The following is a 13,235-nucleotide window of genomic DNA, read 5'->3' on the forward strand; positions in this document are numbered from 1 at the left end:
ACCCTCTTTGATGTGTTTTGTTCCAACTTTGTTGATCTGATGAGACAGATAGTCTTGAAAAATGTTTGATCCAAAATAAATCTTTGATTCTTTCATTAATCTATAGTTACACTATTCTTATGAATGACTTGAATATTAATTTTATTTGCTTGCTTACTTATTTCAGTATATTAAATATACAAGATAATTTTTCATTATAAGTTGAGATAATTTAATTTTATGAAAACAAAACACAATTTAGTTTTTCTAAAACTAAAATCTTCCAATATGCTTTAAGAAATAACTCTCTCTCTTAACCATCCTAAAAACAAAATCCACTGATCTTGTAACTCAAGTAGAACATTCAAGCTTCCATATAAGTCAAATTTTTTTATCTAATTCCTAGACAGACATTTATTCCATTTGGAATATGCACTTAAGAGTTAGTAATATACAAATACATAAAAGCTCTTCTAAAGTAGGAAATAATGACTGCATTTACAGATAGGTTATATAACAATTGGTACAACCCATTTTTCTGTAAAAAATTTAATTTATTGTCAGGGCCATGGAGAGGGGAGCTAGAGTTTTTCCCTAAAACCACAGAAAATTTAGAAACTATTACAGACTATCCATATAAATTATTTTTACTAAAACGAAAAATCTTTCAAACTGTTTCTTTTTATTAATAAAGTATTCTACTTTTTTCATTTAGAAAAAAAAAAAGACCCATAAAAGCTCTCAAGAGCCTGTTTATGGGAATCAAACCAGAGTAATATAAATACTAAGATATAGAAATAGTGACAGTTAAAAGTTAAAATTCTTTTAATTTTAAATTCAAACTGTTCTTTCAAGACATTTTTAAATTCAATCTCAAAATTTAAAAAATAAAAATGAAGCTATTTCTTAGTTTTTCATAAACATTGAAATACAACATCTTAAAACCAAATAAATATATCCTAATTATTGTAAACGTCATTTCTGATACTGATTCACAACAAGTTCTTTTGTGCTGTAGCAATGCTTCTTTAAATATATATTGGCATACACACATACCAGACAGTAATTCTGAACTGTCTAGTATGTAATGTACTAAATTGCTAAAATAAATATCACCAGATTAATTACATTTTATGAATCAAATGAAATGAAATAACATTAGCAAGTGAAACAATAAATAATGAATCTCAGCAATATTTCCTTAAATAAATAACAAAATAGTCAAAAGAAGAGCTATGAAAAAGTAGGCTAGACACATGGGATTTAAGACAGTTAAATTCTCTCTCATAAAATGTAAAAACATTTTAGAGAAAATTCGGAAAAAAAATGATGGAGATAATTATGGTAAAACAAATACTCACGAGGAAAAGCATTAAGTGGGCAAGATTATTAGTTCAATTTATCATCATTTAACATTGTGGTAATATTGCTTTAATATGAAAAATTAACAGATTTTTATAACTGACTTGAAATTAAACAATATGAAAAACTATTTCATATTGGTTATATATAAAGATAATTCTAAGGTTGTGTGTATATGTAACAGTTTCCAATAAAAGTAACACAAATCAAATATTAAATTATATTAAAATCTTAATTAAATTTGTTTAGTAGCTGTATATATGTTTAATAGGTGGTTGTCTCTTTAATCCGAAAACATTCGGTAGACTAACTTACAGCTAAACAGGCTTAAAACTTTTTTATTGGTTCTTCATCAAATGCATTTCGGACCAGTTTTATGAGTCCTGGTCCCTCATCAGTGCTACAGGAAACCAAAGGTTTTTTATTAACATGGGTGACGTGAGTGCGTACATAATAAGATTTACAAAAATTTATTTGTATGTATTTAGTTAAAAATGTATTTAGTTTAGTTTTAGTGTATTTAGTTAAAATTGTATTTATATGTACTATATGTATATATAGTATGTATTTAGTTAAAAATGTTCTTTAAGGAATTTTTTGTAAATCTTATTATGTACGCACTCGCGTCACCCATGTTAATAAAAAACCTTTGGTTTCCTGTAGCACTGATGAGGGACCAGGACTCATAAAACTGGTCCGAAATGCATTTGATGAAGAACCAATAAAAAAGTTTTAAGCCTGTTTAGCTGTAAGTTAGTCTACCGAATGTTTTCGGATTAAAGAGACAACCACCTATTAAACTATTATATTAAAATCATTCATCAATGGATTCATTATTTTATTATAATCACATTATAAACAGATAAATGTAATAAGTATTATCTGGTTATAGTGTAGACACTTAAAATACCAAAATGTACCAATTATGTATACAAACATAATAATAATCCAAATATTACAATTACGTCTCTTCAAAAATTTCCAGATTTTCAATTCAAACAAATAAAATTTATTTGACATATGGATGTTCAATTATAGAATTATTTGTTGTTAAAATGTAGAATGATATATAATAAATTAACAGCACCAATTTTTTTAGTAGATATATGTATTACACACACTATATATATAACCCAAACAATTGGTTAATTATTGATAAAGATTCAAATAAACACCACTTTTATGCAGCAAAAAAGATTTTTGAATCTAACATTTTTGGCCTAATTTATAGATAATCAGGAATCTTCATTAGTGGGAATAATAAATTCCTGATTAGTTTGTTACGGAAGGTTATTGATGATGGTTTATAAATTAAGCCAAAAATGTTAGATTCAAAAAACTTTTGCAGCATAAAGGTGATGTTTTTTTATTATTATTGATAAGGAATGAAAACAGAACGTAACACTATAGTTATAATTTGTTTTCTTTATAGGCTGGGAGAAAAATTTATTCTCAAAACAACTGACTGCATTTATAGATTAGGCTAAATCAAAACACATGTTATGGCTATCAATATAAAATCATTAATGTGACTATTACTTAAAAAGAAAATTAGATTGAAAAGTAGTTTTAATCTGATTAGACTAAGCTAAAAAGAAAAATCAATATAAGAAATTACTGAAGTTTAAACTTAAAATGGCTTTTCTAAGCCATTCTAAATAAATATACATGTTTATTACAAAAGAAGTTACACATGTAACTATCATTACAGTATTTTTCTTATTGTTTTAGAATTGACTCTTCCATTTCTCCCCAAATTGATTTTCTAATACCAAAAATGTTAAAATCAGAATTCGAAAATTTCTGTAAGAATAAATTTTTCTTACAGTCTTACATTTGCTTAGTAAGTTTAGGTCATCAATCTGCATAAATTGGAATTAAAAGAAAACACTAATCATAACTGTAATTAAATCTTAACATATTTTATTAGGTATAAAACTTATCAAATTTGTGGCAAAAAAGTTATAGGTTATTGCTATTATTTTTTTTTTGTTTTCTTAACTTCTAATAATATGTAGTTATTATTTTAGAGTAATTATAAAAAAATTTTTTAAAAAGATTATAATTACAACTTTATATCAGTTATGTCAATAAGAAACAATAAGCAACATTTTGTTAAAATTACAGTTCATCTAGGTGTGATACAACTAAGCAGTACAAGAAAATCATATCAAATATACTCAACATTAAATGGCTTATCTTGTTTTCACATATAGAAAAATTCCTACAAAATATATTTGTCTTAGTTTGCAAAGTCATAACAGCATTGATCTATTGACTATACATTTGCTGGCATTTCCCAATTTCACAATACTTTTAGTTTCATTCCATACTGAAATCACATATATAATAATGAAAAGGTTTTTATATATATATATATATATATATTGTAATAACTTAATCTTCTAAATTATAAACTGGTTATTCGAATTAATTCCACAGATTCCACTTGCAGAAGAGCACTCAAAAGAGGATGTCTGGAACCTAATAAACAATGCTTCTTAATCCAGCAATTAATTGCAATTAATGAAACGTTTTTGGCTATATTTATCTGCCATCTTCAGGCTCAATATATATAGAATTTCACACAGTGGTCTACTTTGTAATCACTCATTTTTTTTATTCTATATTTTTAACCTGAAAATAGTTGATAAATATGGTTGAAAACGTTTGCTATTTGATTCTTAATTACTGTATCACAGATTGTTGTTCATTCTATTTCTCAGTTGCAGCTCCTTATCTATTTTTAAGCTGTTAAACCATCATTATAGCTTTGGGACATGTTTACAAACATTTGTGACGTTACATTATTTTAATTTCTGTAGAAAAACATGGAATTTCTGAAAAAATATTTCACACCAAACTACAAATTAATTATTAATTTTTTAAAATAAACTAAATAACTTTTTCAACTTAATCATTGTGTAACTAAATATATAAATATCACGACATTAAAGAGGGGATTTTTTTTTTAAATGTTACACGAAATTTATTAACATAATTTTATGTTTTTCTAACTGGATTTATACTGAAATGCGCAAAAATAGGCCTAAGTACACTGTTAAGATTAGGCCTAACGAATCATTCGTCGATTTTGTAGCTTTTTTAGATTATTTCTTATAAGTTTCTGCTTATTACGTGATTTTGTAATACTCTAGGATAAAATATAACGATATTTTATTTAAATAAGTAAGGAAACCTTCATGAAAACAGTCATTTTTAAACCAAGACTCACCTTCATGACGGGACATCGCAGTTGCTGATGCTGACGCCTCCAAATATTTTATATATTGTTGCAAGTATATTCAAATAAAGCTTAAAGAAGCTTTAATTCGACATTACAAAATCGTTTCACAATTCATTTTAAATGTAATTTCGGCTTCCCTTCACTTACTTACGCATTCTTCTTCCGATAACTAACCAGACGACAGTGACGTCATGGCGCGTGGTGTGAAAATTTTCATCAAAAAATTGAAAATCTCGATAAATTTTTTATGTAAAATATTAAATTACAAATTATTTTAAATCGTTAAGTAGTTTTAATATATTTAATTTCTAAATAATTTCGTAATTATTTATTAATTTGTTATTAGATTCCGTCCGGTCCTGTTTCTTCTTCGGCTGGCTTCTACCAGTTCAAAATGGCGGCTCCCGTTAATCGTGTGTTAATATACGGCGGTAAAGGTGCACTCGGAAGCTGTTGCGTTTCGTTTTTTAGATCTAGAAATTGGGTAGGTTCATTTTTAAACTTGCTTACAAATGGCCTTTTCATTTTACCCCATCTAAAGCTAAATTTTCAAGTAGAAAATTAAATAAATTTTTATTGAGCTTATCGTATTTACTTGTTATTAATATAAATGCTGTAAAATAAATAAATGTGTTTTTTTTTTAATAAAAACTGAAGTTTTAATGATATATGTTATCAGGAATTGTATTATTTATGTAGAACCTCTAATGCTTAAGTTTTACATTACATTTATTATATTTAAATATATTTTATTGGTATATGTTTACATAACAATATGCTTATCAATTTTTAGTATTTAAAACAATTACACTTCATTATTTAAATATTGTACAGTATTTAACTTTTGAAATGATCACCTCATTTAATTAATTAATGAAAATAACAGGAAATTTAATATGAAGAAGGATTTAAATATGTTGAAAATTGCAATGTTGCAAAAAGGCAGGATATTATGAAATTAAATAGAATTACTACACATTTTATCTTTTTATTACCAATACACCCAAGAACAGACTGTTAGGCTCTGGCCCCTTGCTAAAATTTGTTTTAAAATATATTTTACAATGAAAAAAGAAAAGACAGAAATGTTTTTCTATAGTCAAGATCATTTCAAAGTCGACATAGCCTGTTTTTTGAACTTTTGAGTTAATCCTCATCTTATCAATATGTAAAAATTGAATTAACCTTAATTTTACTTTTCAGACTTAATTTTTTATTAAATCCAACAAAAACTTTTGAAGAAAATATTATGCATGTTTTACAGATCGTAAATTTGTGTTGTATGTCAAACCATTTCAAAGTTGACAAGAAATAAAACATTGAGAAAGAGTCAAATCAGAACTTTGTTGGACCACATTTGGCCTGAATTACATGAAGTCGACTTTGCATACTGTTAATTAATTTATCAATGATATCCTGCTTAATTTCTGACCAAATCTTAAATAATTCTTCTTTGTACAATGATTAAGATTTTCTATAGCTAACAACTAGATTTTCTATAGCTAATGATTAAGATTTTCTATAGCTTCCAGGACCTTACGGTCTTGGAAATTCAGTTTGAGATGAGACTTCGCAGGTTAGTAGTATACCTCAAGAGCGTCCACCTAGAAGAATTGTAAAGCGCACTAGCCAGAAGATTCCGAGAAAAAGGGCTATAAAGTTTTAAGCGCAGCTCATATACCAATCGATTTTACATTATGGCAGCACAGTAAAATGGCTGAGTCTGTAGCAAACTTTCTTGCCACGCGGGTGAGCTAGGTTCGATCCTTCCTCTGGCTTTTTTTTTTTTTTTTTTTTTTTTTAATTATTTTAAAAATTATAACAATTTTTGGGGATACTATAGATTACTATCTATGGAATTTCGGGATTTTGAGTATATATCTGAACTGAGGGGACCGAGACGAGTTCAACGATACCCTGCTTTTGGACCGGAGACAAAAAATAAAAAAGTTGTCATACTTTTTTCCAGCGATCGTGCGATGATAGGGAGTCATGTCACTCTCTCCGCTAAAGTCGGCCTCACTATCGCAATCGGGAGTCGCATCGCTTGCCGTTAAAATGGCCTTTAGTAGACATTTTCTTTTTTTTTTTTTTTTTACTTTTTTTAATAACTACCATGAATCAATAACTAGTGACGTTTAGCACATGGTGGCCTGCTGGCGGCTCCCCTCCGGGAGGTCAGTCGAGCACGAACAGTCGGAACTCCCGCCACGTTTGCTGCCATAAGTAACATTAACCGAAATGGCAATCGCGCGATGATAGGAAGTTGCGTCATTCTCTCCGCTCTCATATTGTGTGTTTAACCTTACTGGAGATGACCGTAGTCCGACGTCATGGTTTGCAGACTTTACCACAAGATGGCAGTACTAGCAACTATGGTGCCATCTTCATGAGAGCATTAAAAAGTATGGTAAGTGAAAAAGTATGATAACTTTTTTATTTTTCGTCTCCGGTCCAAAATAGGGTACTGTTGAACTCGTCTCGGTCCCCTGAGTTCCAATATATAATCAAAGTCCTGAAATTCCATAGGGGGTAATCTATAGTGCACCCCAATTTTTAAATAAAGTTAATGACCTAAAAATATTAATTAAATCATAAATAATTTTATTTTATTTATGAAAAATAGTTTTCAATGTTTTTATGATAATTATCATTCTGGTGCTTGTATGTAAAATAAAAAATTGAAAAATAAAGATGATATTGTAAAAATTTTTATATAAATAAAACCCTACCCGAAAATTTGTTATAGTGGTAATTAAAGTTTTAATTTACCTCCATTAAAACTGCATTTGAAATTATTCAACTTTTTAAAAATAAAATATTATCTTTAATTCACATTTTAATTAGCTGTAACAGTCATTTCATAAATAAAATAAAATTATTTATGGTTTAATTAACAATATTTTTAGGTCATTAATTTTATTTAAAAATTGTTATAATCTTTAAAACAAAAAAAATTTGCCAGAGATAGGATCGAACCTAGCTCACTGCGTGGCAAGAAAGTTTGCTTTCAAACTTTCTTGCCACGCATCTTGGCTCAGCCATTTCGCCGTGCTGCCATAATGTAAAATCGATAGGTATATGAGCTGCGCTTAAAACTTTAGAGCCCCTTTTCTTGGAATCTTCTGGCTAGTGTGCTTTACAATTCTTCTAGGTGGACACCCTTGAGGTATACTACTAACCTGCAAAGTCTCATCTCGAACTGAATTTCCGAGATCGTAAGGTCTCCTTGTAAGAAGAATACAGCGGTCTAATTCATCCCACAGATGTTCTATTAAATTTAAGTCTGGTGACTGCGGTGGCCATTCAAAAACTTTGATATCATTTTCATTGAAATATTTTTTGAGAAGCAATACTGTATGTTTGGGATCATTGTCTTGTTGAAAGACAAATTCATTTTCAATCCCCATTTTTTTTGCTGATGCTACTAAATTGTCTTCAAGTGTCTGTTTGTAGTCTACTGCTTTCATACAGTTGTGAATTTGAACAATATTGCCCATTCTGAACCCCGAAAAATACCTCCAAACCATTATGTAAGATGAGTGTTTTATTGTTCCCACAGTTTTATTTTTATCAAATGTTTGATTTTTCTTTCTTCAAACAAATTTTCACCGTTTAGCATCCTGCAACTCTCATTTTGACACTTCATTCCAAATAACATGCTTTCAAAACTCTAGGGGCTTGTCCACAAATTTTTTGGCAAAAGCTAATTTTTTTTTTTTTTTTTGATTTACTGCTGAAATCATTGGTTTTCTACGAGCCATTCTTCTGTGGAGACCCTTTTTATTTAATCTTCTCTTAATAGTTGAAACACTGGCTTCAAGAGTAAGCTGTTCTTTTATTTCTTTAGCTGTTATAAAAGTTTTCGTTGGCCTCATGGTAAATCATTGCATCTCCCTTGTTGTTGTGGCCTTAGGGCAGTGTGCTCCTGGTAAATTTCTCACTATATTGTTATTTAAATATTTGACCATTATTTTTCTGACACCTGCTCATGATATTTGATGCTCTTTTTCAATAATAAGAAAATTGCCATTTTTACACTCATGTACAGTACAATCTGCACTCTTTCTTCGAGATTCAATTCTCTCCTCTTTGGCATAGTTTCTTATTGATACTAAAAAAACTATTTAATTGACAATTCTGGAATTAAATTTTGTGTTACACTCAATTTGAAATTAATTTCTTACTGTACTTGCAATGTTTTCTTTGCTGTTAACTTTCAATTGATATAACAATACTTCACTTGTAACTCTTCAATTGTTTATTGGTGAAACAAACTAATCAGTTATCTATTTTTTTTATGCATTTTTTTTTTTCTTAAAATGTTAAAAAACAATTTTTTCAGTTGTCAACTTTGAAATGATCTTGACTGTACATGAGAAATGCAATGTGAATGTGTGAATGTATAGACAAAGTAAAGTTGTGTGTTCTAAGATTGGACATCTTTGGTTGGAACGGATTAAATGTTGATTTTGACTGTTCCTGCAACCTAATTGGGAATTGTGTTGCATCCGGTGTCACTTGGCAACAGATGCAACAGAGAAGGGGGGTCTAAAGCCGATCGGGATGATTGATCAAAATGGCCACGTAAATAAAACCTCGTGTCTCGAGGACACTGGGTTATTTGCCTTCAAAAAAACACAAAGTGCCATCCCTAAGGTTCTTTCTCCGAGATCCCTTTTGTGTGTTCTTTTGCCAAGGTCCTTTTCAATCCACTGTTTTTTCTTGTTCCTTTTGTCATGCTCTTGTTGGATATTAATCATCTAGTGTCAGTTTCTGTTTTCAGGAAATGTTGCACTTGAAACCTTAATCTAAACTTTGGGGTTTATATTAAGGTTTGCTCTTACTCATATTTTCCATGTGAATTGTTTTGCACTCATAATGTAAAAAATAGCTGTACAACAGGGATATTGGATAAGTAAAATTAATGCACTTATTGCTAAATTCGGTAATCAAACAAAAAGGCAGCCTACAACTACGAACCATGGACGAAAAGTAATTCTCAACTATATTCCTTTCCTACATATGATGATTAAAAAAATAGCCCACAAGAATAATTTAAGAATGATTTATCGACATAATGCTACGATTTATAGAATTTTACGAAACGATAAGAAGAAAGAAAACCGAAACAATAGTACAGGAATGTATTCTATTCCTTTAAGTCATTTTAATTCAGATCTGGTTTATGTTGGTGCCACTATGAGGCTTTTAAAACAGAGGCTTAAACAGTATAAATATTCCATCACTAAAAACTTGGACAGTATCGTCCTTGCAGCCTTCGCTAAACATTAAGACATTAATGTTCATTGGGACAAAGCATCCATAATTAGGACCGCTGCCAACAAACAAGCACTTAAACATATTGAAAAACTTGAAATTTACAAGGCCCATATTGACAAGGGATGCATCAACCATAGAGATGCGGAAAGTTTATCTTCCACCTGGAAATCTTTTTACCACAGCGATTAATTTTCTTAATACTTTATTTTAATTTATTTTGTTTTTACTTTCATTTTTTGTTCCTTTTTCCTATGTAAATCATATGCGCTATATGTTGGAATTATTTTTCAAATTTTTAAACCGTTGTAGCACAGACTCTTATACACCTTTTTACACACAGCCGTTTTTTGCTATCATTCAGACGTTTTCGGTTATTTTTAATAACCTTTTTCAAGAACCGTTACAGTCGAATGCGGTCGTGATTTGAACAAATGTCGCCAATCGTAATGGAACTTTTTTGAAATGCTTCTATTTGCGATCTCTTAATGGGAGATTTACAAACCATAAACTTATAAAAATGAAGATAAAGATATATCCTTAATACTCATGCCAGCTCTTCATTTGTGATATGTATTACAATAACTTAACTGATTCACCTGCTTATCTGTTATTATACCTACTATACTTGTATAATACCCATATGATTCTTGTAAATTGCTGCTGTACATGAATTTCCTTGCCTGTTACTATGCTTACTACAATTGTGAACCAAATATCGCGTTCGTATAAATATCTGCTGTAGCTGGTTTTCTTATCTGCCACTACCTTTTCTTGCTTACAACACGCTGTTTCTCCATGCCGATGAGATCTTGCTAGCTTCCCTGAAGTTAATGGCCTGCCCTTTGTAGCTGGTTTTGAAGATATTCCATGCTTTTGCATACTTTAGATGTTTTTTGCTGTATACTTTTTGTATGAGCTTTGCTTTATCCCAATCTGCCTTTACTTCTTGTTGGTCTGCTAGTATATACGTTGCCAGGGCGGTGTTAGGTTGTTCGAGTCTTATATCTCTTTGGTGCTCGGTTAGTCTTTCTTTAAGGGATCTTCCTGTTGCTCCCATGTAGTATAGTTTGTTCTGTCGTCTATTATCTATTACCGGGATTTTGTACACCCCTGGAATGAGGTCTAGGTTCGGCTCGTCTTTGTCGGCTCTTAGCAGCTGATATATTGTCGGGTTCCTTTTGTATACTATTTTTTTGTTTGTAGCCACTCCTATTCTTTTGTTTACATTATTTAGTTGCACTCTGTATTCCATGATTGTATACTCGTCTGTTTTTCTTCTATTTTGCTCTTTGTTGTTTGGTGGTTTGTAGTCAGAGAAAACATTGCTGTACACCCCGAATTGCTTAGCCAACGTATTGATATATTTCAACTCTTCGTTTCTATCTTGCAACTTGCTGCAGTGCATGTACGCTCTTGTCACTAGTGCTTGGAAGGCTGCTAGCTTATATGATACAGGGTCGTGGGAGTTCCATGGTATGAACCATGGGGTGTATGTAGGTTTTCTGTATACTTTAGTAACAACTCTTTCTCTCGCATCTATTTGTATATCTATGTCCAAAAAATGTATATTTCTGTCATTCATTTGTTCCAGCTCAATTTCTAGCCCGAAATTGTTGCTGTTGATTTCTTTTATGAAACTATTTATGTTTGGTTTCTTCTTCCAGATGACAAGAACATCGTCTACATATCTTGTGTATATGAGAATATGCTGTGCGTATTTAGGTATGATGTTATCCTCTAGTGTTCTTAGTACCATTTCACATAATAGGCCGGAGATGGGCTGCTCATCTCTACTCCTCTTTGCTGCTCATATGTGACTCCATTAAAGTTGAAAATTGAGGAAAAAGTGGTAATATGTGCTAGTTCCAATATTTGGTCCCTTTTCTTTTCTGCATTATTAATCTTGTTGAGTAAGAAGTCCCTTATGTGGCAGAAGCAAGGCTCCAGGTTTATGGACGGATATAATGCCTTGAAGTCTAGCACTGTTATAACGCATCTTTGTTGTATATGTATGGTTTTTATTTTTTGCAGAAGCTCTGTAGGATTTTTTATGCTGAAATGATGCGGCGTGCTATGTGCGCTTATGTATTCTTTTAAAAACCTTTCTAGTAGTATTGTGGGCGAACATGCTTTGTTCACTACCAGTCTTATACTTATAAGAGTCTGTGCTGTAAATTAACGCAGTCTTAGAAGAGTGTAAAGTTTAAACCATTGTATTGCTTGCATTCTATTTTACATTCTGTTCGTTTTAAAGTTGTTTAATTGAAGAAGACTATTAAAAATAGTTGAAAACATTTTTATTAAATATATCATTGCTGGAAATACTAAGGTGTTGGTTATTTTAAAGTATTTTATATTTCAGCAAGTTTTTTGTTTTATTACACTAATGGCTACACCGGCCAAAGAATACGGAAAATTAGTTATCAAACTATACAGGGCCAAAGGAAAATTTGAATTCCTGTCGCAATGCCAACTAAATGATGTTTTGTCAGGTTCCATTCACAGGATGCGACTCCCAATGGGCTATAGTTCTTTATTACCAAGATTGAAGTATCTTTGCCGTAATAAGGCTATCAGATCTTCCAGGCAAAATTATTTTGCCTTATTACATAAACTGATATGTTTAGAAGAAGACTTGTATAAGCAGGACTCAGTTCTTCTTATGGATGTCAACCAAAGAGTAGTCAACTTAGCCTGCTCATATGAAAAATACTTAAAATGTAAATATGTAAATGTTTTTGGTCATTTTTAAAGACTATCCTCGGGTAGAATACAAAATTGAACTTAAGCAAAAATAGAATATTATATATAGTAGATCTGTTATATTCTATTTTTTTTTTCACTAAGCTCAATTTTGTATTCTATCTCAGGATGGTCTTTACAAATGACCAAAAAAGTTTGTAATTAAATTGTTTTTGCTGTTTTTAAAGGTTTCATCTGAGTTTTTCATCTAACTTGATTTGTATGTTACCATTTGTATGTTATTGTATCCAACACTTACTTGTGTTTCTATGTATATTTTAACCTTTGCCAAATTAGGTTTGAAATAAGTTAATAGCCATTTTATTTCAATAATATGTGATACTTCGTTGTTATTCTTATGAAGGAACTCTAGGACATACAACAGAACAATTATCACATTCTGAAAGACAAAGGGCATACAGCAACATCTGGCTAGACCTGACACTCTTTGCAGGGCTTAAAGTGACTCTCTTTTTTAACTTTTTTTCATAGCTCCTCTCTTTTTTTAGCTTTTTCTGAGGCAAACTTGCTTTTTTAGCTTTTTTCACTTCCTATGTGGAATTTATTTATTTATTTTTGTAAATACATTCAAGAGCAAAATAGCAACCAGCACATTTCCATA

General features: G+C 30.4%; 2 protein-coding genes across 4 annotated transcripts in view; one reads left to right on the forward strand and one right to left on the reverse strand.

The window, feature by feature from the left end:
- Window positions 1–4,796, reverse strand: part of LOC136979400 (E3 ubiquitin-protein ligase KCMF1-like) — a 50,121-nt gene extending 45,325 nt beyond the window's left edge. For 2 of the 3 annotated variants that reach the window (XM_067275349.1, XM_067275348.1), the window contains exon 1: window positions 4,577–4,796. In XM_067275349.1, the coding sequence (XP_067131450.1) occupies window positions 4,577–4,592 (16 nt within the window). In that variant the 5' untranslated portion in view covers window positions 4,593–4,796. The remainder of the gene's footprint in view (window positions 1–4,576) is intronic. The other variant, XM_067275350.1, reaches the window with a different exon arrangement.
- A 138-nt stretch (window positions 4,797–4,934) lies between these two features.
- Window positions 4,935–13,235, forward strand: part of Dhpr (dihydropteridine reductase) — a 54,636-nt gene continuing 46,335 nt past the window's right edge. The window contains exon 1 of the mRNA XM_067275351.1: window positions 4,935–5,072. Within this exon, the coding sequence (XP_067131452.1) occupies window positions 4,983–5,072 (90 nt within the window). The 5' untranslated portion in view covers window positions 4,935–4,982. The remainder of the gene's footprint in view (window positions 5,073–13,235) is intronic.

The sequence above is a fragment of the Centruroides vittatus genome, unplaced genomic scaffold (genome assembly GCF_030686945.1).
Source record: "Centruroides vittatus isolate TY-2023 unplaced genomic scaffold, ASM3068694v2 contig_620, whole genome shotgun sequence".
NCBI classification, from domain to species: Eukaryota; Metazoa; Arthropoda; class Arachnida; order Scorpiones; family Buthidae; genus Centruroides; species Centruroides vittatus.